Raw genomic sequence first — 25,581 nt, forward strand, 5'->3', positions numbered from 1 at the left:
AAAGGAGAAATCATTAGAAGACAAGGAGAAAGAAAAAAACCTGACCAGACTGGTCCTTCTGCATGGAATACTGATCCAGAAAGATGTGTCCATGTGCGAGTGGTGCCATGCCGCCTGCTACTTCCCCATCATTTAACACTGAGTTACAATTTTTAATCAGAAAAGCCCCCACAGCCAGAAGACTTTCTGGACAAGATGAAATTCTTCCAGCTGCTCCTTGACCCACTGTCTTTGGAAGACTTCTTTAGTCACAGTGAGTGTCCCTGGCACAATGGCACCTAAGCAAAGTACAGCAGCAGCAGAGACCACTGGTTGGGCATCGAACAGCTCCACATGCCTGGGGCCTCCTCCGTGCAGCTCTTCTTTAATAATTGCCTTTCCTGTCCAACTTTCACCATAATCTGCATAACATGAGCCTACAAAGTCTTTGGCGGGTGGAGGACTCATTACAGCTTCATTTCCTCGATTTGGTTCAGTGTGTCCAGAAGCTGCTTTAATGAGTTGAACTAGTGAGTTCTGTGTGTAATTTTGGCTCATTTTTCCTGTTATGGTTGGTAATTAAAATGGTTGAATATTGGTGTTATATAGAAGAGAGATGGCATAATCACATCTATAAAATTATACACTTATGTACACTATAGTGGCTGAAAATATCAGACTAGGATTTTGACAAAACTCGGTTTGAGCCTGAGTCAGTTCCTCTCAATCTCACTCACAGAGTTGTTGCAATAATAAAAAGGAGAGGAAAGACATGTACACAGTACTGTGCTTCTTGGAAGAAAGGAAGGACATTATTTTATTTATGTATTTATTTATTTGAAGCATTTATATTTTGATGTTTAACAATAAGGGATGTCTCCCACATCTTAAAAGAACCCAGTCAAAATATTGATTTCAATCAAACTGACAAAACTGAGAGCAGCTTTTACATCTCTACTTTTTATGAAGAGGGACTTGATCCATTTTTTACAGGCTCACACAGGCTTGCAGTGCCCAGGCAAGTAGTGGTCTGATGGTTTGAGGGGAGGTGTGGTCCTCTGCCTTACATCCTGATCAGTCACCTGGTTGGTAATTACCTTGGCTCACAGGACATGGCTCTTTCTGTCAGACTATGGATGACAGGCTATGGCAGATAGATCCCTGTACCATTGCAGCAAGAATCCAAACTCTTGGTTAAATGGTTTTATTCAGAAATCAAATCATTTTCACAGGTATGACCATAGGGTTACTCAGAAGCAAGGTAAGTTACTAAGCAGTAAGGATCAATTTGACAGGAATAACAATACAAGAGAAAACCATTCTACTTAAAGATAATCACTCCCCCCCCCCCCCAACAGCAATTATATTTTTGGTGGGAACCATTCCTGAGAACTTCTCACATATTTCAGTTATCAAGTCTAGACAACGAGAAAGCAGGAGATCAAAGTTGAGACACAGTACTCATGGGAGTGAGCAGTGTACAAGGTCAGATGCACTGAGAGCTCCTTTGATAAGGCACCTGCAGTTACTGTGAGTCTGTGAACGCAAAGCAAGTCTGTGAAAGCAAAGCAGTTATGGCATGGCAATATGACATCAAGTTATAGCATGAATCACTGGTTCAGTAATACAGGTCAGCATCAAATAATGGCATAGATGGGGCAGACATGACACATTCCTTACAGACTCACATAGGCTTGCAGAGCCCAGGCAAGTAGTGACCTGACGGTATGAGGGGAGGTGCGGTCCTCTGCCTCACGTCCTGGTCATTCACTGAGTGGTAATGACCTTGGCTCATAGGGCATGACCCTTTCCTTACAGGCTCACACAGGCTTGCAGCGCCCAGGCAAGTAGTGGCCTGATGGTATGAGGGGAGGTATGGTACTCCGCCTCACATCCTGGTCATTCACCAGGGTGGTAATGACCTTGGTCTACAATGCTTTCCTGTCATGGTGGCAGGAAGGGTCATTCACCACTGGGTGGTGATGACCTTGGTCTACAGTTCTTCCCCATCAAGGTGGTGGGAAGGTTGAGACCCCCTAGATGAGGGGCTAGGCATACAGTCAACAGCCTTGGGAGGGCCAGACATGCGGCTAACAGAGCCCTAGAGAAAGCTGTGGGGAGGGGATGAGCATCTACTTTCTGTGCGCCTGCATAAAAGCTGCATTTGCCAACCTCTACAGAAGTGATAAGAGGGTGTGGCATAAGGCCATTATGGCCCTTTAAGAAACTTTGGGAGCAGGAGGGGTTTTTATTTGCCCTTTCCTGGCATAAGGGCTGAGGTTGCTGACCTCTACAGAGGTGGTGGTGTTCACTTATTGGTGAAGGGCAACACAATATTCTGCGGTAACCTACGGCAAGGGCAGTGGTTGGCACTAGGTCAACTGTGGGGTGCAAGGGCCTATGCAGAGGCTTGGCCCTAGCTGTGGCAGGTTATATTTAGGTAGACAGAGCGGCTAGTGAGCACCCAGTGGCACCTCCCCATTGGTGGGGAATTGGGGTTTGTTAGGAATTGGCTGGCAGGCTTTCCACAGCCAGTTGAGAGGGTAAACAGCCTGTGGGACCCCCTGTATGAGTCCTTCCCTCAGGTTCCCTGGCTTGGGGTGCTTGGAGTTTTAAGTGAGAAACCATTTGCCTGGCCAGCCAGGTTACAGCCATGTGCATGGATGGCTCGCACCTGGGGCAGTGGGTGACTCACCCAGACAGGTTAGGGAGGAGGTCCCTTGGTCCTCCTGACCTGTACCATTAGTGATGCCCTTGCCATTATTAAGTTTAATGTTGGTCAATAAATGGTCCAGATTTGTACCCAAGTCTTATGCCTGTCTCTTCATGCCAAATTGGGGAGGGGGGGCAATATTTCAAATGAGGCGGCACCATATATCTCTGCAGTGGCATTACAATATTAGCTGTTTTATTTTCAGGTTTTCTCTTCTGCAATTCTTCTCTTATTAGGTTGTGTTAAATCTGGTTTTCTTTAGTTTGTCCTAATTTTCCTTAATCTGTTTGCCAAAGAAGTGTGTAGTCATGAAGCCAGTCTTGTGTGCGTGTGTATATATATTTGAGAGAGTATGTAATCACTAGAAAATATATTCCATTCACCATTGCATGTTTTGGGCCAAGAACAAGACTGATAGCATAATCTATCACGCTGAACAACTGATTGTAACCTACCCGGTATCTGTATCAATTGCTCTTGCTAACCTCTGTTTTCAAAACTTCACCAGTTCCATATTTCTTGATCAAAAATTATTTTTTCCAAGCATCAATTCAATTTCTTAATACTTGTGCACCCTTTGGCATTCTCTAGTAGAAATCATCCAATATCATTATCCTTGGTGTCTTAATGTTTAGTTTCCGACCCTTTCCTTTGAGCTTTGTGAAATCATAAATAGGAGTTTTCATACTTTATATTGAAATCCTCCAACTTTTTAATGAAATCTGATATTGCTAGTGATGCCATGTCTGTTCCAAAACTTCTGACACAACGTTATATAAAGGTGATGGTTCATGTTGCAAAAGCTTATTCCTAGCAGAACTGTGAAATTAAAATACATGATCTCCTGGCCAAAGCAATAACTTGTGATAGAATATCTTGTATAAAGTCTTTTCTGTTCTATCCTTTTTAATGTGAATGTGTGGGAATTGCTTGGTCTATAAAATTACATCATACCTATATATAAAAAGGGAATATCACAGAAATTCTGTGTTATGAGGTTCAAGCAAATTGCTTACCCTGTGAATCCCACTTACAGCTTTCTGGATGCCTGTAACTCTTCTAAGCATGAGCAGTAGAGGATTCCTTGCCTAAGTTCAGTTCTACACATTATAGATTCAAGGCCAAACCAGATATAATTGCAGCAGGGCTGTGGCCAGGGTGCACTGCTCCACCTGGAGCACTCTTTTAAGCCAGTTCTTTGGATAGGTGACATAGAAGTCTCTGTTTACAGAATAAGAGGTTCTTTTTAGAATCCAAACATTATGAGAAGGAAAATCCTCCTTTAATTACTGTAAATATGGGTGCGGCAAAGTGCATGAAAAGAATGAGGGTAACTTAAAAAAGGATGGGGATTTTCTTCCAGTCCAAGGGCTGGATCTTTCCTGGCCATGATGTTTCAGCTCTCCTCTCCTCCCCATACAAACTGGCTGTAGATAGTTTGGCATCACATGCAAATGTTACAGCCCCTCCTCGTGACAAGGATTTATTGTCCAGGACAGCAGTACTGTGATCATATACCTGCCCCATTCATGTGTAAAGAGGGGAGTCAAATGTTCACATCAAAGCCTGCTAAACTCTCTCCCTCCTTACTTTCTTGTATTGCACCACCTCCCCATCCAGTCACAGAACCAAGTAGGAGACATAAAACATCAGGTTCAAGGCTATGCTAAGCCTTTATTCCTGGTATCTGTAGGGAAGTATTATTTTAAGCAGAGAGAGCCATTCAAAAAGGTGACCCTATTGTACAGATTGTACAAATTAAAGTGGTACTTCAATCTGTAATAGTGTCATTTTGGCATCCAGATACCTTGATGATGCTCAAGGAGTCCATGGTCTCAGGGAAAACATTATTTCCTGGGAAATGAAGCAATAAAACCTCTCAGATTGCAGGCTTGCATATGAGTTTCCTTTATGGAGACAAACAGGCAGGATAAAGATGACCATTTGCCCACCCGTCAGGAAGGGCTAAAATAGATAGCTATGTAAATATTCTGAACTAGGTTATAAATGGTTTGGGATATGCAACTCAATTTTATTGGAGAAGGGTTGCAAAGCCCCTGCCAAATTTCACAATAGGTTAAAATGAAACACACCCAGCTGGGACAGGCAGGATTAAAAGATCTGGATACCTAGTCAGAAGTGCACAAGCCAAGGTCCAGGAACAGGAGAAAAAACAGAATGAAATCTGCCTTGACCAGACTCTCTCTTTTTCAAAGTTCCAGCAGGCTCCCATCCATTCCAGAGAAGGGAATGCCAGGGTAACACCAGTGACTGTACAACTTAGGTAGCCTCTTATGTTTTATTTTCTTTCCTTAGTTATGTAGTGTTTTGATGTTGGTTTCTACTGCCTTGTGATCTAGAGAATTGAGATTGTATTTTAGTTGCCTCTTGGGCAAAGACAACAAGAAGAAAAGGGAATCAAGAAGCATTGCTGTTTTTGGAAAACAGGAAGCAACTTCTTAGAGCCTTGGGGTGGGGTGGGGGGACAAAGTGCTTTCTTTGCTGTTGCAGCCAATGGAGGCTGGAGCTTTCCTCTTGAATGTCACCCCCCAAGCTATTTTTTAAAATCCTTGATATTGCAGGAGAGAGGAGGAGAATTTGGTAATGACTGGCAGCTTGTTTGCTGAAAAATACCAGTATCATTCTAGCTCTGTTGGCTCCCTAGACAGACATTGCCACTCCTGCCCCAAACAGCCCTGCTAATGTAACATGTATTGCATTACTGGATTTGTACATGATGTTTTGTTTGATAAAACAGGTCTTACTACTAGCTATGCTTTTTAAGGTAGCCCTTTCCCTAAAATGTAAGCAAGTAATACAGTGATAGCATATATCTCTAATCCCTTAAGTGACTTAAGTAAGTTTACCTGTATATAAAAATGGTAAACTTGTATGGCTCCCTTGAGGAATTTTTATATATTGTGATCACTGTGTAAACTGTGTCCTTTTGTGACATGATAAAGCTAACATTTCCCCCCAAGAAGTTGATTTATGTATCTTGTTAGTAAATAGCACTCAGGCATAGGGTCTTTTCTTCTGTGGATCCTGAACAACATGAAGAGCAATGGATCCTTCTGCCCTCTTCCAATGAAACCTTAAAATACAGAACAGCACCCCAAACAGTTAGAATACTCATAATTTAACCAAGGATATAGTATAAGATAATAGATCTTAAATATGATATGCCTAATGTATCTTGATTAGAGATGGGCACAAACCGGGAAAATTCCAAACTGTGCAGTGCATGGTTCGTAGCGTTTCATGAACCACGAACCATGAACTTTCACGAATTTTCCCCAGTTCATGAACCATTTTGTTTAGTTACTGAAAACATCACTTCCGGGTCAGCAGATTGTCTGCAGAGAGCCCATCCCCCACCCCCATTGACCAAGAGACTAATTGATCAGTGCCAGGCTGTCTGCAGCAACGAACTGAAACAGAAACCAAACAAACCAGGCTAAAATTCATCACAGTTCATGAGAAATGAGCTCCATAAACCACTGGTTCACAAACCACCAACTGGCGCAGTTCATGACAAACTTTGGTTCATACTTCGGTTCATGCCCACCTCTAATCTTGATCTTTGAATCCAGCCCTGTTAGCCTTTTCAGTTTCACACTGGGCCAATGATACAGAGTGGCTTGGAAGCCACATGTGGCTCTTTTTCATGTCACTTGTGGCTCTTGTGAGCACTGTATTCCAATGTGACATCCACCCCTTGTTCCAGGAATATGGAAAAGGCCACAGCCCAAAAGGGGTTGGGGTAGCTCTTTTGGTTGATGGTAATTACAAATGTGATTCTCCACAAGCTGAGAAATGAGTATGGCTGCATTCCTTGCCAAATAATATTACATTTTCCCCTTAAGAAATCCAGTGCTTGTTACCAATGATACAAGAGCCTTCAAGTATGCTGAATGCTTCTGTACTGTAACCAAATACATCTTCTTCTCTCCTCTCCTGCTGCTTTCCTCCTGGCCAGAATGTAATTACTAATAAACATTACACTGAACACAATAAACAAATTTACAGGGCACATTCTGATTTAATTGAACAATCAGTTATACAGAAATTTGCCAAAACCTGCGGAAATGTTACATTGCACTCATTAGAGAAGATTGCTGTGACTGTGAATGAATACCCTGTCAGGGCTTTGAGTGGACTGATCTATAGCAGGATTCAACACAGTTGACATTAATCAAATCTCCAGATATCAGTTCCCCTTAACTGAGTTAGACTTGGCCAAACTCAAAATCTGAGCACAAGTGGCCAATCTACAGAAGGGGTGACACAAATGGGAAGGACCAAGGGACATTTTGTTGCATCTGAATGGGAGCTGGACAGCCTAGGGTACATGGGAATATTAGGATCACGCTGCTGCCTGCCTGCCTTGCTTCTTGCTTTCTAGCTCAGAAGACTAGAGGTGTTACCATCCCAAGGCAGCAGGAAGTGGTTTTCCTATGGCATTATCTGCAGTGCACTGTAGTTCCACGTCTACAAGAAATCATCTTCTATTTGGGATTTAATTTGTGCCACACTTGACAAGAGGCTTGGGCTGCTATTGATTTGCAGAATATATCATTTAACAATTTGGTACTATCACTTTTTATCCCAGCCTTCCTAAAATGACCCTGTGAAATAAGTTAAGGCCAAGGATTCAAATGTGAATCTCTTACCAGTCTCATTTTGCTGAAGGGAGGAGCTGTACAGGGGAGGGAGGAGTTTAACCCCTGCCACTGCCATTCAATTTCACTGTTCAAAACTCAGCTCACTGTTTTGTTGGTCCCATTTTAAAGCAGAAAATGTGTCCTTTAAAAACACAACCTTCCCCCTTTTTGAAATGCTGTTAATGAAGCAGGGAGTCTCATCTCCTCTGCTTGGGCCCTGAGAGGTGAGTAGCCCAAGGTGAGCTTCATGATTCAGCAGTGCTATTATTTGATATTTCTATGTATTCTAACATCAAAAAACATAGCGGACTATAATGCATCAAAGTCTATGACAGAAGAGAAGGACATATCAAAATGCAGCCAATCCTGGATAAAATATATGGTTTTATACTCACTCAGTTTGTACAGGGATGAGAAGACTGTCTCCAGTTGCTAAAGTCAAGGGTTTACTGTCTATAGTAACAACAGATGTGCCTTCCTGAAATGCAGGAACAAATTATATACTTTTATTCCCCGCACCACCAGGTTTTCCTTGGTACTATAAGAAGAGACAGTATTCACAAAGTAGAAACTAATTACAGATTATTTTATCTGTCAGTCTAATCTATAGAGCACCTTTCTGCACAATGAGTACCTAAAGAAGCTTACGTAGTTTGTTTTCTCCATTTTATCATCACCACAACTCAGTGAGGTAGGTTAGGCAGAGAGTATATAGATGGACACAGGTCATCCAGTGAGCACCATAGGAGACTAGGAATTTGAAACTGGGTCTCCCATTTCCAAGCCTGAAACTCTAACCACTACACTATACTGATTCTGTGGAGTGGCTGCTGTTGAACAGTAGCAAACATCTGGGGCCGGGAGAATCATACAAGTTGCATAGTAGAAAGTTAGCTGATAGTTGATGTCAGGCCTAGCCCTCAAAGGCCAAAACAAAAACCAAGGTTTCAGCTAGCAATACTGTTGTGGTTGCCTAACAATGGCCACAGAAGGCATTCATTTCTTAAAGCTTCAAATGCTGTTATTTTGGAGGGTTTTAATTTATCAATTTTGAGGGGTAGGGTTTAGATTTTCCTGCAAACTTGGGGCATTTTTAAGGTTGTAGAAAGATCTGTCTTGTCTGTTCATGACTCCTGTCTCCAAATTTAAGTATTTACTGATTTGGCCATGTTGAGAATTAGGTATATGGACAATTTCTGTTTAGGATTGCACTAGTGGAGATCCATGATAAAGCATAACTTATAAATTCACTAATTGTTCTAGATAATTCTGACTTCATCACTTGACTATAAAATAAAATCTTCAACATTAATTCAGAATGTCTTCACAACTTATGGAAGTTCCACCATGTAATAAAATATGAACTAGACATGGTGTTGGAAGTGCTGTGAATGCACTCCCAAGTGTTTTTTTTTTTAAAAAAAATTCAAAAAATCATGTATGCTGAGATTTGAACTCAGACTGTGGTGCAAGTAGAGGAGGGGGTTCCTGCCATTTTCCTGGTACTATTTTCTCAACTTGAAACAGAGCAGCTATTTGTGCCACTGAGGCAAATGTGTGTGTGTACACTTGAGTCACAGCTGACTTAAGGAGACCTCATAGGGAGATCAGATTATCTGGACCATCTAGTTCATGCTAAGGCAGTCATAAATTCCTGCATTATGACTAATATCAGGACCTTTATGTTTGTGCAAACTTCAGGTCCAGCAAAGAGCACAAGGAGAACATTTAAATCCAGTTCCCCCCTGTATCGTGGTCCAAGTTCAAACCAGAATTTCATATGCTTGATTTTAAAAGAAAAAAAATGCTTGGGAGCTCATTTCTGAAAGTGGAAAGAGATGTTACAAAGTAACTGGGGATGCTCAAGTGCAGGATTTTGTGTGGTCCTCAATTCATGTGCAGGCTGTCTCTTACTCGGTACATGGGCATGCTACTTTCACTGGAGTTCATTTGTGTGATTGCATTTGCAAGTGAGTATGAATGCCACCACCAAGTCAGGGAGGGCAGAGCACCAATTCAGCTGTGTTTTTGCAGAGAGAACTCTGAGGGATGGTAGGCTCCTCTGACTTGCCAAATTGAGTATCTTTAAGGTGTGAGAAAGTGTCAAGATCTGCATTTCAATGAAAGGATGTCAGAGGTGGGGAAAACTGGGAATTTGGCAGTTGTAAACAGAGAAGTTCCTTGTCGAAGATTAACTAGGGGGTAGCACAGGAAGCAAAGCAACGATATCAAACGTATGAATGTACTCATGTGGAGCAAATGGAAGTGTGACAGCGTGCCAGTGCATGGAAGTTGGAGGGGGAGCACATGAAATGAGGTACACTTGAGCACTTCTAGGTACTTCATAACATATATTTCAACCCTTACTGGGTTTCTTCAATGTTCCCTCTCCAGCAAGAGGTTGCAGCTCATACATTTTCCGTGATAGTTAATTCAGTCACCAGCAGTCTCATGAGTAGCAGGAGAATGGTATGGAGAAGGGTTAGGAAACAGCATTTATTAGTAGAGTGGTTAAGTGGTTCAGCTGTGAATCAGCACTCTACTGGTTCAAATCCCACTACTGTCATGAGCTCAGTAGGTGGCCTTGGGTAAGCCACTCCTCTCAGCTCCCCAGCTAATATTGTGGGGATAATAATAACACTAACTTGTTAGTGAGATTAGTGCCTCTGGCCGAGGCACTAATCCGTCTAGAAGAACGGTATATAAGCACAGTTATTATTTATTTGAATGATTTGCATACTGCCTCGTAACCAAGGGTTCTTGTAGCAGAGTACAGGAATAAAGAGAATCAGCTTTGCCAGACCATAAAACCAACCCCAAATATTAAACATAAAACTTTAAGAACAGCACTGGTTAACATTTTTAAACACTCACGGGATCTAAGGCTTGGTTTGGTTGCCCCCTTGTAACATCCATTTACTTTGCTGCAAGTTCTGGGAATGCGTCTGAATTAATGGATCCTAGTAGAGCAGATTTTCTTTGGTGGTATCATTGGATTTGTTTTATTTCAGCATCATTTAAACACAACACTCTGCATAACCAATGAGAACAAGCATCACATACCATCTGCCATATCCATATATCTGCATTCTTTCCTCTCTCTTCAGTTATTCCTTGTCCAAAAATTAAAACCTAGAAATGAATCACGAAAATGTAGTGAAATGTTTGTCCCAGTGATTTTTTTAATTTTTTGCATATGTTACCATAAGAAATTGTTTCCTTCAATGTAAAACCGATCAGCAGATATGCATAAGGGTGCATTCAGATATGGAGAAGAGAGTTGAACAAGCTATCTTACTGTGTCACTATACCTAATATTATTTAAAATAAATTGTGAAGTTCACATTGATCCAATATTGATCTGACATTGTTAAATAATGGGCAAGAATTTTTCAAGCATTGATTTTTAGAAAAACAAAAATACATATACTTTAATCATCAGTAAGTATGAGACTTGTGCTTCTTACAAAATATCGACTGCCTAATTGCTATTGTAAAACAATGGAAATAACTGTAAAAGAATTGTAATGAATTACTATAACTTCTAACAACATTAGGTAAAGCTGCTATGAATATAAACAATGCAATGGATTGTACATTGGCTTTTATCCTGGGTGTCTGCTATGTGCTGTCCAGCCACTTCTAACTTATAGAAACTCTATGAATTAACAACTTCCGAAACATTCTGTCACTGACAGTCTTGCTCAGGTCTTCCAAACTGAAGAAATAGCTCAAAAAAGAAACAAAGCAAAATAAACAAAAATAAACATGTTTGGAATAGCTATAGTAATTTCAGGTGGCTAATCACTAGAGGCGGGCATGAACTGAAATATGAACCAAAGTTCATCACGAATTGGGCTAGTTCATGGTTTGCGAACGGGCAGTTCGCAGGAGCTCATTTCTCACGAATGATGACGAACTTTAGCATGGTTCATTTGGTTTATTTCAGTTCATCACTGCAGACATCCTGGTGCCAATCAGTCAGTTTCTTTGGCAATGGGGGTGGGGGGGGGTTGGCTCTCTGCAGACCTTCTGCTGACTCAGAAGTGACTTTTTCCACAAACTGAATGAACCAGTTCACAAAGCAGGGTAAGTTCATGAAAGTTCATGGTTTGTGGTTCATGAAATGCGATAAACCATGAACCGCATGGTTTGGAATTTCCTGGTTTGTGCCCATCTCTGCTAATAACATAATTTAACTGACAATATCTCACTGGTCAAATTGACTGGCATGATAACTTTTATTTAAATATTCCTACCTCAGTTTCTCTCTTTTTTAAATAATATTTTTTATTGTTTTCCAACACATATATATACAAACATGAGACAGTTATCATTTTATTTGTCAATATCTGTTATCTATTTCTTTATCTCTTATATTTCATCTTATTACATCAATTGTGAGTTCTATTATGTCATTATACAGTTAATCAATATCATATTTGTGTTTACCGGTTATAGTTATTTGTCAACCATTTGTAGAAGGGATCCCATGGTACAAAGAAGTCTTCTTCCATTTGCCCTTTCATTAACAATGTTAATTTATCCATTTCCGCCATCTCCATTACCTTTGTTATTAGTTCTTCTTGCTGGGGGATTCTTTGTTGTTTCCAGTAAGTTGCTAATAAGATTCTAGCCGCTGTTACTATATGGATAACTAACAGTGCAATCCTATGGAGAGTTACACCAGTCTAAGCCCATTGAAGTCAATGGGCTTAGACTGGAGTAACTCTCCATAGGATTGCTCTGTAAGTGTTCTTGCTCTCTCTTTATATCTGACATACAGTTTAAAAGAAAAATTTCTGGTTTCAAAGGAATTGTTATCTGTAAGATATTTTGTAATAACTTATGTACCATTATCCAATATCTATGTCCTTCTTTGCAGGGCCACCACGTGGAAAAATGTCCCTATACCTTCTTTATATTTCCAACACTTATTTGACATATTTTTAAACATTTTTGCCAGTCTAACTGGCGTTAGATACCATCTATGGACCATCTTATATAAATTCTCTTTAAACACAGCAGATTTAGTTATTTTAACATTTACTTTCCATATCTTATTCCACTGTACTTGGTCAATATCATTACCTAAATTCTGTATCCATAGTCTTTTACATTTCTCCACCCCATCATTTTCTTTCATTTCCATTAGGAAAATATACATTTTCTTTACCTCAGTTTCAAAGTTATCCCCCCAAAGTTGCAAAGATTTCTTCTGTTGGATTTCAACATGATGATCATTCAACCAGCTTTTCAAGGAAAAGGGATCCATGACCTTGGTGTCATTTAGTGGGAATGGAGTTTCTTTCAAAAGGTCACCTACAAACAAAACAAAAATGCAGCAATGCTTTCCTTCTATTCATTTTTTGTTTGTTTGTTTGTAATTAACTTTATTAAGATATGAGTACAAGTACATGCTAATCAGGAAGCTGATGAGAAAAGATAACATTTGATGTTCATTAGAGTTTAAAATTTCTTAAGGGTTTCTGAAGGGTTGCCAACAGCAAGGGCTGAATCTATAATTATCTATAAAGCAACAAACATCGTGAGAAGTTCCATGTAGTGTAGTAGAATTGTGAACAACTCAGCAAAAGCTAGAAGAATAACACAGAAAACTATGCAAGACAGAAGCACAGCCACCACGACTATATGGACTCCCTAAAATTCATAAGGATTCAGTCCCACTCCGACCCATCATGAGTGCCATTGGTTCACCAATATATGAATTAGCTAAACATCTGGCCAATCTTCTACAGGACCACATCGGAAAAACCACATCGTACATCAAAGATTCAGCACATTTCATCAACAAAATCAGTTCTCTGAAACTCAATATGCAGGACATACTTGTCAGTTTTGATGTTGTGTCCCTGTTTACTAAGGTTTCGGTAAAAGACACAGTCGCACTTATTAATCAGATTTTTCCAGAGGATGTAACAGCCTTATTCCACCATTGTCTGACAACCAGTTACTTCCAATGGGATAACGAATTCTATGAACAGATGGATGGCAACAGAGCATGGCAAGCCTGCTCAGCCCAGTTATAGCAAACTTCTACATGGAACATTTTGAAAAGACATCTCTAGAATCAGCACCCCACAAACCAACAGTCTGGTTCTGGTTCATGGATGATACCTTTATCATTTGGAGCCATGGTGAGGAAGAATTGATAGAGTTTTTAAACCACCTCAACAATATCCACCTGAATATACAATTCACCATGGAGAAAGAAATTGGGGGAAAACTTCCATTTCTAGATACCTTGGTCATCCGCAAAGCAAACTTTCAGTTAGGTCACAAGGTCTACAGGAAACCCACTCACACAGATCGGTACTTACACAAAAACTCCAATCACCACCCTCAACAGAAAAGAGGCATAATAAAAACATTAGTAGACCGTGCAAGACGGATATGTGAACCACACTTTCTCAACGAGGAAACTAATCATCTAAACCACGCACTTCAAGCAAATGGCTACTCCAGAAATGAAATCAGAAGAGCAATTAAACCAAGGATAAATCAAACAACTAAGGAAAAACAGTCTCCCACAGGAAAAGTGTTTTTGCCATATATCAAAGGAATCACTGATCAGATGGGAAAGCTCATGAAAAAGCACAACTTACAAACAGTTTTCAGACCCACCAGAAAAATACAACAGATGTTATGATCAGCAAAAGACAGTAGAGACCCCCTCACCTCTGCAGGAGTATACCACATACCCTGCAGCTGTGGACAAGTTTACATCAGGACCACACAGCATAGCATCCAGACAAGAATAAAAGAACATGAAAGACACTGCAGACTTGGCCATCCGGAAAAATCAGCAGTGGCTGAACATAGCCTAACTCAAACAGGACACAGTATCCTATTCCAGGATGTCAGGGCTTGTTGCTGCTGCCGCTGGGCGGGGCACCAGCTGGGCCGGCCCTGATGTCAGAGGGGTGCCAGGGATGCTACAGGACCCTGCTCTGTGGAAGGAGGGGTGGTATACATCACCCAGACTCCCTCTCAGTCCACTTGCTGGCCTGCTCAACCTGGCCTGCTCACCCCCTGCGTCCTCCATCATCTTCTCCTCCCAGAACTCTCCTCCAAGTCTTCACTCGGCTCGGCTCGGCTCGGCTCGGCTCGGCTCGGCTCGGCTCGGCTCGGCTCGGCTCGGCTCGGCTCGGCTCGGCTCGGCTCGGCTCGGCTCCCAATCCACACCATCACTCCTTACTCACACCCACCACCTCAGAGCTCTCCCCAGCCAGCCTTTATAGGGCCTTCTCTCAACACCCCACCCTCCTTGCAGGTCTTGCCTGCCAGGCCACACCCCTCCTTGGCCTCCCAGCGTAGGCCTGGGCTGTCTCAAGCTGCTGCAGTTGAGGTAGCTGGCTGGTTTGCCTGGATCAGCAACAGCTGCGTCATGTTGGCTGGCTGCCAGGCCTCTCTGGCTGAGCTGATTACTGAAGGTAGGCCCAGCTGTGGCTCCTTGGCTGGCTGCCAAGCTCTTCCCACAGAATGCCTTCAGCAGCTTCACCTGGAGGGGCTTGGTTCTGAGCATCTCCTGAGCCAGGTTGCTGTCTTCAAGTTGAGGTGGAGGCTGGGGCGTGGCTCTGAGCTGCTTCTCCTCTCTGCCAGGTAAGAGCTCTGTTTGGGTAGCTGCTGAGTCCCTATTTCCCCTGCTTTTGGCCTCTCCCTCTGCTCTGCTGTGCCCCCTTTTGCCCCCCTGGAGGGTGGGTCTAGCTGGTGCCTCTCTGCCTCCTCTAGCCCTCTGAGGCCCTGGCCCTTTACCCCTTTCCCTGGGTGTAGGTGGGTTCTGACCCTGGTTGCTGGCTGGGGCTGCAGAGCGGCTGTCTCCCAGTTGCCTCCCTCCCAGCAAGTCTGGGGGCTGAGGCCCAGACCCCAGACGCAGGACACTAAAATCCTGGACAACACTTCCAACTACTTCGTCAGATTGCACAGGGAAGCCATTGAAATTCATAAGCACAATTTCAACAGGAAAGAAGAGCCTTTAAGAATGAATAGAGCATGGTTTCTAGTACTGAAAAACACCAGGCTAACAAAATACTCCACATCCTACAATAGCCCTGCAGAGAAGATTAGCATATCCATATGCAAAAGAACCTCCTCAGGATACAGTGAAGCCTCCCTCCATTAGCATTCCACACCCTTACAGGATGACTCAGCTCAACCCCACCGTCCTGAGTAGATATATATTACCTGCCAACATCATCTCCACACTGTGACACTGAGAGATCTCTGTCTTTTGGTGCTACACCTCTGAAGATGCCAGTCACAGCTGCTGGCGAAATGTCAGGAACTACAATGCCAAGACCACGACTATACAGCCCGGAAAATCCACAACAACCATCATTTTTATACCAGTTTTCCCTCATTCTTTCATCTATCTTATCCAAGCTGTCAAAACTTGTATATTTAAGTTTCCATAATAGTGAGGCTGGGAACACCAAATAGGTATTTGGTTTAAACACTAAATTATATTCTAGAAAGTGTAGCTCTTTCATCTGTTTTATCCAAGCCATCTAAGCTTATATGTTTGGATTTTCATAATAGTGAGGCTGGGAAGAACAGATAAGTACTTAGCTTAAACACTAATTTATGTTCTAGAGAGAATATCTAAGGTCTAGGAGTAATTGAAGAACTCCAAAGACCCAATTGTCACATTATCACTAGTCCTTTAACAGTGAATATACAATATCTAACATGTTACGGAACATCTAAACTTTCAGTAAGTCTGTGTTACATATCATTAAATATAGAGAGGTAACCTAAATCATAATCTATGTTTCTCCTTTCTCTCTTTCAAAATAACAATAGTGAAACCAGAAGGCTCTACAGCTCCATCAATTCCCCTCTCTCCTATCCCTTCAGAGCACATAAACAGTATAACAGGTTAGAGAGAACAGATAGACAAAGAGGTTAAACCTGTACTATTGGATCATAATCTGGATTTCATTCTCGTTTTTTCTTCTTTCTTCCTGTAAAATGATACATCAAGTCCTTTTCCCACCTGCATCCCCAAAGGCGGCTTTTCTTGTCTTCTAACCAATTCTGGAGGGGGTCAGTAAAAATGCTGCTATTTCTCTGCTTATTCTTCTTTAAGATACGATGCATACTTTTTTCCTCATTCAGAAATGGTACGCTGGGTTTCTTCTTCATAGGTCTGCTTCGCCCCTCCCCTCTGCTTGTGCCTTGTATCTTCACAGAGACGTACTGGTATATTCCTCCATTATGTAGACTGGACTTTTCCTCATTCTGCTCTAATTTTTTTCCAGCTACGTCTGTCCCTTTAGAAATTTCTTCTGCATTATTATCTTTTATAGTGTTTTTATCTACTTTCACTCCAAATATCTCATCTGCTTTAGTTAGTAATTCAGTCATCAATTTAGCAATTTCTTGCAAGTTGGAAAATATTTTTTCCGGGAAAGCCATTTCAAAGTTACTTATAGATGTTGTGTCCAAACTCTTGTCAAAGTGGTGAAAAGCTTCGCTTTTACTGTTTATGTTTTCAAAAATTTATTGCTTTCCAGCCCTCTGCTGGGAGTTTTCTTTGCAATCACTCTTCTGTGTCTAACTCCCTCCTCCCAGCATTCATCCAAGGCAGCCGCCTAGTAATCAAGCTGGTTAGCCCTCATAAAATCATAACACAATCTTCTTACTTGGAGGTAAGTCTTGTAGGGTCACTTTGCTCAGTCTTCCAGTTGCGTTTGTTTGTCTTATCAGGAATCTGTTTTATTTTGGCTTTAGTTTATTTTTGCTTGTCAGACTTTTGGCTTTTGCAGCTTTGTAGCCATATTGGCTTCTCCCTTCGTCCAGCATGGGGGCTTCCTGGGGGTTGCCAGTCCCCTTGAGCTCCTCCACCTTGTTCCAGCCTGTCCCCCTCTCCATGGGGGGACTTGGGGGCTTGAATTCTTGAGTCCCAAGGAACCAGGGAGATCACCGCAGAGAGCTTGTAACTCAACTGCCATGCCTTCACTGCTCCATCCTGGAAGTCCAAGTGATGAGTTTCTTTGGGGGGTCTGAGGGGGGGAGGATGAGATGAAATAAAGACAGAAGAAAGCAAAGGGGAAGGGAAAGGAGAAAGCAGGAAGGACCTAGAGAATCAGCAGGGACATTTCTCTCTCTGCCATTTCCCTGCTCCTCCCCCCCCCTCTCAATGTAAGCCTTGGACAAAGCTTCCACATGGAGCAAGGAACAGAAACTCTAGCTGGCTGGGGAGCAGTGAGCTCCCATCTGACCTTTTCTCCCCCTTGCTCCCTCCTTTCTTTTTTGCTCCCCCCCCCCCGCTATATACTAAAAGGAATGACGGGAGGATTGCCCATTGGAAATAATAGGAGAGGCTTGAAGGCCCATTGGAGATAATGGGAGCCAGGGATGCCAATTTACTTGCCTGGGCTCCATTGAAATGCATCACAACACAAAAAAAGTTGCAAAGAAAATGCGGAATGGATTTTCCATAAAGGTCTCTGGGACCAGATACAATACTCTGGGAGTGGAATGACAGTTCCCAGAGTGCAATGACTGTCCCTAGCTATAGAGTTTGTGCTCCAGGACTAGAAGGACAGATTTCAGAGTGGAATGACAGTCTGTGGAATAGGCTCAGTGCTCTGGGACTGGAAGGAAGCACCCAGAATGCAGTGCAATGACAGCTCCTGGGAGTAGAAGCAGCATTCTGGGTCTGGAATGACAACTCCCAGAGTGCAATATCAGCCCCTTGGAGAAGAATCTGTGCTCTGGGAAGGAATGACAGGTTGCACAGTGGAATGACAGTCCCTGGTAGTAGTAGAAGCATTCTTGGAGTGGAATTACAGGCACCACAATGGAATGACAGCCCCTGGGAGTAGCAGAAGTGTTTTTGGACTGGAATGACAGCCTCAGAGTGGAATGACAGCCTCTAGAAACAGATTCTGTGCTCAGAGACTGGAATGACAGGTCGAAGAGTGGAACGACTGTTTCTGGGAATAGGGTCAGGGCTTTGGGACTGAAATGACACCCCCTGTCATTCCACACCCACTGCCATTCCAGTCCCAGACCACTGATTCTTCTCCCAGGGGCCTGTGTTGATAGATCAAGATGGGTAGCCGTGTTTATCTGTAGCAGTAGAAAAAAGCAAGAGTCCAGTAGCTTCAATAAGACTAACAAAATTTGTGGTAGGGTATGAGCTTTCATGAGCCATAGCTCACTTCTTCACTACTGGACTCTTGCTCTTTTGTGTGTGTTGTAATGCATGTCAATGGAGCCCATGCAAGTAAATTGGCATTCCTGGCTCCCATTTTCTCCAATTGGCCTTCAAGCCTCTCCCATTATTTCCAATGGGCAATCCTGTCATTCCTTTTAGTACATCCCTTTCCCCCTCCCTAACTGGCATCAATTCTACTTCTCACCTTTCCTCAGGCTTTTTTTGGGGGGGCGGGGGTGCTGCTTTTGGTGGAAAGAGTGGCTGGTTGTGTGTGCACCTCCACTGAGGAAGGAGGAAGTGAGATGACACACACACAAATTTCCTTTCAGTCCCTGTGTGACAGGTAGGAGCAAATCACTGTTGTTGGGCTTAAAGTTGTTGTTTTAAATTCTATTACTTTCCTCCCCCCTTCCTCTTCTTTGATCTCAATGCTGTTCCTCCCTTCATTCCAGCATAGCAGTGCCCCACACTGCGCCCCTTCTTTATCACCTCCCTTCTCTCATCCCCTAGTTTCCATATATCACCCCACCTTCCCCCTTTCCCCCAATAGTTTAATTCTAATATTTACACACCATATGCTTAGCTGTCAGCTGCTGCTCACTTCAAACCCAAGGGTGGAGGGGGGGAGAAGGATGAGCATGGAGGGTAGTTCCCAAAAGGGATCTCTGACAAAGGTAACCAAGCAGGCCCTGTAAGAGAAGCCTTCCTTCTACTGCCAAGAGTCTCTGAGTTCAGAGAGAGGTGGGAACACACACACACACACACACACACACACACACACACACACACACACACACACACACACACACACACACACACACACACACACACACACACACACACACACACACACACACACACACACACACACACACACACACACACAAGGAGTTGCTGTTTCTGCTCACAAAATAGATTTTTGGCTCACAATAAGAAAAACAAAGACTGTTGTTATTTATTCACACATTTATTTAAAATTTAACATTTAAATTAAGAAATAAAAATTAAATTAAAAATGTAAGAAGTTTCAAGTTTTGTGCTTTCCATTTTTCCTACATTTCTTCTGTTTTTTTTAAATTGGTTAGTTGGGGGGGGGACACAAGTAGATATCTTGCCTCAGCCGCCAGAAACCCTGGCACCAGCCCTGCCCCCCCCCCCCATTACTATCTGTCCTCTGGAGGAAAGTATATAGGTACAGTATGGATACTTCTAGGCTCTGGTCATGGGCAAAGAGTGGGTTTGATGGGAGAACAAGAAGGGGGAAAGGGTTAAAGTCTTTTCCCCTCATACTACAATTCTGATTGGAATCAGGGTCCCAATAACTACTATTAACACTTCTGAAAAAAATGGGACCTCTCTTAATCATGAGATTCTGGTTGAGCTGAAATTAAAGTCCCATTTTACATTCTTCATTCCACCAGCTATTTCAAGCCCAGCACCCATCTCCTAAAATGCTACACATCCTGCTTTTGTACAAGAAGTCAACAGGATTAATCTGATATGTTGAGCACTATAGCTGATTCCTCCCTTCGGCATATTGAAAAGTATTATGGAGCCTTCACTGGGTTACATGATTCACAAGACCAGGTACCTCCCTTTTAAACTTAAAAGAAGCTCCTTTGCTAGCCTTTTTAAAGATGTCTAAAAGGCTGGCTGTCATTTTCCATTTCATTGCAAGGTTTATAGTTTTGTGCCTCTGTGAAATTACCTTCTAGTCCATTTCCTCCCTTGGTCCAGTTTGCTTGAAACTTGCAAGAGGGGCAGGTAGCACTCACGCCAATGCAATTTTGGTTTCATTTGGTTGAAAAATAGCCACTCCACCCCACCCCCTAAAAGTCCCCCATAGGGAATAATGGTAGAGCTATGGTTCTTTTTCCCCTCCCTCCTTTTTTTCCTCCACAAGTAAGTCGGATGTCTGGGAGCATCTTGCCCAGGGCCCATGGGAATAATTGCAGATCTGTGGGGGAAGTTCTGCAAAGGAAGCCTTCCTCTCTTTGTGAATGGAAAGAAACAACAGACCACAGTAAGAAAGGATGGAAGTTTTCAGCAGAAAAATAAAACATTTGTATTGTCAGTTAGCTGCTGTAAGAGTAGGAAAGTCAAATGAACGCAGACAGGTTTTTTTTTTTAAATGCCAATGGCTGGCTAGACTTTGATTACCATTTTAGGAATCAGTAGAGAGAAGTATACCTGCACAGAGAGGCACCTACTTTGGGGGTCTGTAAAATTGTGCCCCTTTGTCCAGTCTGCTTGAAACTTAGAGGATCTTTAGACCAGAGGGACAGTTTTGTGAAAATTTGGGGGCATTATCTTTATAAACAGCTGTCCTAGACCCTTGCATATAGTCCGCATTGAAAATAAAGTTCCTGACACTGGATCCTGAAAAAACACATGGATTTGAATCCCAAGCCAGTAATTTCCTGTCTAAAAATAAGCAATCACAGTGAAAATTACGTCTGAAGCCCAGATATGTAATTATAATGACATTTTTCTCGATGTAAATGATTGCTTAGGGTAGGTAGCCATGTTGGTCTGCAGGATTCAAGTCCAGTAACTCCTTGTAAAACAATAAGATTTTCAGGGTATAAGCTTTCAAGAGTTAAAGCCCAATGAAGTATCTGAAGAAGTGAGCTGTGTGACTCACAAAAGCTCATACCCTACCACAGATTTTGTTAGCCTTATAGGTGCTACTGGACTCTTGCTCTGAAGAAAGGAGCTTTGACTCTCGAAAGCTTATACTCTAAAAATCTTGTTGGTGTACAAGATCCTACTGGACTCGAGTCCTGCTGTGCTACACTCCTAATAAGTTATTAATAATTAGAACATCATATATCATGAAAATGATATATAGGCCATTTTCTTGGACTATTTGGTGACAGTATTCAGCCACAGCATGGGCCGTTGTCTTTTGACAGTAGCTCCAGCATATAGAACAACCTCCTCTATATAAGGCTGTATTTTTAGGTGTGTATTTTGCAGTTAATTTCACGCAGAAGGTAATATTTTGAGGGAAAGTTCTATAGCTGAGTTTTTCTTGTCTATTTTTAAAATTTTAATTGTCAACTGATGATCGAGATTTTTTGCAAACCATTCTGAGAAGCTGTTGTTGGTGGGAAATGCAATATATAATATTTTAATAAAGAACTACATAAGGGGGACATTCAGTAATAATGTGTACCTTGGTACTGGTAACAGATTAAAGGTAAAAAACCACTGGGATAAAATTTAATCAGTGCAATCAATAATAATTTTAATAACATGTTAGGAGGTTATTTATATCTTTCACCATTATGTAAAAATGTCTTCTTGAGTTTCAGGTTTGGGACCATTTCAGTAGGAGAGATTTGATTGTGCTAATATTCACCTTTCTTCTGTACTTTTCAGCACTGTCTTCATACGGTATAACAATCAGCATGAGAGAAGAAGTAATAACAAAGACTAATGATGGCTATATGTATTTAATGAGATTCTGACAGCAATGGTAAAATCAGGATTATTCCAAATGGCCAGGGCAGAGGGGGATTGTGGGACTCTGTTACAATGTTAAATGTGCTTTGGGAAGGCTGGAGATCTCACTATCCTGGTTGAATTCAGGTTGGAAAATAATATGAGTCATCCTCTTTCTCCATTCACGGCTGCTGGGACAGAGAGAAGAAAGCTACTGTTTCCCATGCAGCAGTATTTTAATTTAGAGAAGTATTAAAAAAGAGAAGAAGATATCAATTAAAGCACATACAATTTAAAAAAACAACATGATGAATGGATCATTGTCCTGATTCTGAATTTAGTTTATGTTACCTGGATTGGGCTTTCCAGTTTGATACTGCCTTGAGCTGAAAAACCTGTAGTAATAAACATTAAATAAGGAATCATCCAAAAGGGACTGCAAATAAAACTGCTAGTATAGTGTATAAGTTCCTGGCGCACCCTGGTGTACAGATTTGTGGAGGGTAGGATTATGATTGGCTGTTAGCCACAATAGCTGAATGGGACCTCGGAGGCAGAGTGTTTCTTGTTGTCAGATGCTAGAAAGCACTCTGCAGGTGAGGGCTGTTGTCTGTGGGCACTTCTTGTGAACATCCCTGTGGGCATTTGTCTTGCTGCTGTAGGGAGCATGATGCTGGGCTAGGTGGACCATTAGCCTGATCTAGCAGGCTACTCATGTTCTAAGTGTTTCTAATACCTCCCTTCTCATCTTCCAGTTCCTGGAATATAGAAACCTAAACAAATAACTGTGCAGCAATTCTGGATGATTCAGTAAGACCTATACTATATCCAGCATGCTTCTTTCCTCATCTCCATCACCTATCCACTGACCAGCTCATGAGTGACATCTTGTATGGTCACATAAACACAGTATGAGTGGCTCTGCTAGCTATATGTCTTGGTGGTGGGAAGTGCCATCAAGTCTCAGCTGACTTACGGCAACTCTGTAGGGTTTTCAAGGCAAGAGACATTCAGAAGTTGTTTGTCATTGCCTGCCTCTGAGTAGCATTTCATGCCAAGTCTCTTTAGCCCAACTGCACAATATTGGATCTCAGTAGGTACTGTTAGCTTCCCATTGCCTTTGCAATTCCCTGTATCAGAGTAAAAGCTTGAAAGGCACTTCGTGTCTCAAAACTTAAGTTATAGTAGTTTGTATTATACGCAATAAACAGGAGAAGACTTACTCTTGGATTATCGGGATAAGTTGTGTACCAAGATCCTCACAGTAAAACCACCTTTCAAAAAGAACATCAGTTGACTCTCCAACATAGTATCTGCCAAAAGGAGAGGGGGCGCATTTATTCAATAATTCTAACTTAAAATACAAGGCTGCTGGTATGTTGTTCCCCAAAGATATTATGCCACAGTAAAATGTATAATGATATTTTAAGTCAGATATGAACACTCTTGTTCCAACAGGATAATAAAAGTTACAGCCGTTGAGAAGTTTGAAATCTGATTTTAGAGTAAACTAAATGTATTTTATTCTATCAATGGAATTACATGTGTTGGCAGCAAATTCATGTTTTCAGCCACTGATGATATGGCATTTGAGTCAGTGCAGGCTAGAAAGACAAGCTAAGTGAGTTTCCAGGCATCATGGGAAAGACTAGCAGATTGTGGGATAAGAATAAATTAAAGAGTGAGCCGAAAGAAAACCCAAAATTAACAATATATATAGAGAAAGCCCCTGGTAACTAAAGAGGTTGAAAGAAAAAGAAAAATGTTGGATAGAATATCAAGGTCAGTATCACCACAGATAAAAACATATTAAATTACAAAATCTTTAGTCAAATTCCAAAATATTAAAAATAGTGCATTAAAAATCTATTCACTTTGGTTACATATATGGATAGCTTCCTCTAGCGTAAAAACGTTTTAAGTACATGGGGATGCCACATATTTGCAGACATCTTTCAAATGACCGGGTACCCTTATTTATAACATAATATATATGTTAATTAAACATGTTTTGGCCATGAGGCGTTCCTTAGCAGCTTAAATTTGTATAATGCATACCACATATTATATTATTTAGATTACAGTAAGCCTGACCAAAGCACTAAACATCCTCAGATAGGCTTTACACACTATTTGGCTATGATTCATCTTGACCTGGTTTGTAGAGGTAATTTTTTTTGTGCTAACATTATTTTTTTTCAATTGGCTTTTTACAGGTTTGAAATTGTAAAGTAGTCCAGATGTCTGGAATTTATGTATTCCATCTGGACTACTAATAATCACTATCTTGACAAGTGGTTAGTGATTTCCTAATCTATTAGAATAATGAAGTAGGATATACCCATTCCATATTTTTTACATCTTGTTAATGTAATTTAATTTTTAAATTATAGTTTATTTTTATTCTTTATAAAATACTCACAAAATTAATTCATTTTTTTTAGACAAGACTTTCTCTTTTATCTCTTCCTTTTTTAGAATTAGTGTTCTGGTCAGGCTTACTGTAATGTAAATAATACAGTATATGGTATGTATTGTACAAATTTAAATCACTGAGGAAGGCTTTATGGTCCAAACAAGTTTGATTTACATGTATATTATGTTATAAATAATGGTACCTTTGAAAGATGCCTATAAATATGTGAAATCCCCAAATGTATAACTGTAACTGTTCTTTTAAAAAAAATTACACTAGGGTAAATATACTCATATATGTAATCAAAGTTAACAGATTTTAATGTACAATTTTTAATATTTTGAATTTGACTAAAGATTTTAATGTAATATATTATTAGTTTCTTTGATATTGACATTGATATTCACATATCCAAGGTTTCTTCCTTTTCTTACAACCTCTCTGGTTACCTGTTTTTTTCTGGGTTGAAATACTCCACCTAGAAGCTATTTTGATAAAACAATACATATTAATTCCTGGGATAGGATTTTGGTGTATTCTGTTATGATAGTTGTGCCAAAATGTACATCTCATCTAACTGAGATGTTTTATATACACAATGTGTTTTTTCAGTATTGTGGTACAAGTTGTTTATTGCTTAGAAAGGAATGGTACATAAAATTAATTAAAAGGTAGAATATTATTTTTCGTTTAAATTTTTAAAATTTTTACTTCATTTATACCCTGCCTTTTTCCCCAATGGGGACCCAAAGCATTGTCCTCTCCTCCATTTTCCCTCCCTAAGGAATAAATAAATGGTACAATCTAGAACCATAACTTAGGGCCAAACCAGATGTTAGGTTTGGTATGAGGTGGGTCTGGGATCCCAGCTCTCAGGTAGGGTTGCCAGATCCCCTTACTGTCCTGGCAGGAGTTTGGGGACCTGGGGCTAATCTTTCTCGTGGCCCCAATATACTTTACTTGCTTGCAAAGCATGCATGCCCTGCACCAGCATGATGACATCACTTTCAGTGATGTCATTCTGGGTGACATCATTGCACAGGCACAGGAGCTCGAGTGCACTTCACTATGGGCTAATTTGGGCCCATTTGGGGCCTAAATCAGCTTGCTGCAAAGAGTGCGTGTGCTCTTGGGGCAGTGCAATCACTTGTGGGCGTGACGTCATTACACTGCTCCT

At 41.3% G+C, this 25,581-nt stretch overlaps 1 protein-coding gene across 1 annotated transcript in view; it reads right to left on the reverse strand.

Moving 5' to 3' along the window:
• Positions 1-1,167: 1,167 nt before the first annotated feature.
• HAAO (3-hydroxyanthranilate 3,4-dioxygenase) overlaps positions 1,168-25,581 on the reverse strand; it is a 51,647-nt gene continuing 27,233 nt past the window's right edge. Inside the window, exons 5-10 of the mRNA XM_054986164.1 lie at positions 23,212-23,301; positions 22,340-22,383; positions 12,533-12,678; positions 10,420-10,488; positions 7,752-7,834; positions 1,168-5,786 (exon numbers count right to left, since the gene is read on the reverse strand). Coding sequence (XP_054842139.1) covers positions 5,708-5,786; positions 7,752-7,834; positions 10,420-10,488; positions 12,533-12,678; positions 22,340-22,383; positions 23,212-23,301 — 511 coding nt within the window. The 3' untranslated portion in view covers positions 1,168-5,707. The remainder of the gene's footprint in view (positions 5,787-7,751; positions 7,835-10,419; positions 10,489-12,532; positions 12,679-22,339; positions 22,384-23,211; positions 23,302-25,581) is intronic.

The sequence above is a fragment of the Eublepharis macularius genome, chromosome 1, assembly GCF_028583425.1.
Source record: "Eublepharis macularius isolate TG4126 chromosome 1, MPM_Emac_v1.0, whole genome shotgun sequence".
NCBI lineage: Eukaryota > Metazoa > Chordata > Lepidosauria > Squamata > Eublepharidae > Eublepharis > Eublepharis macularius.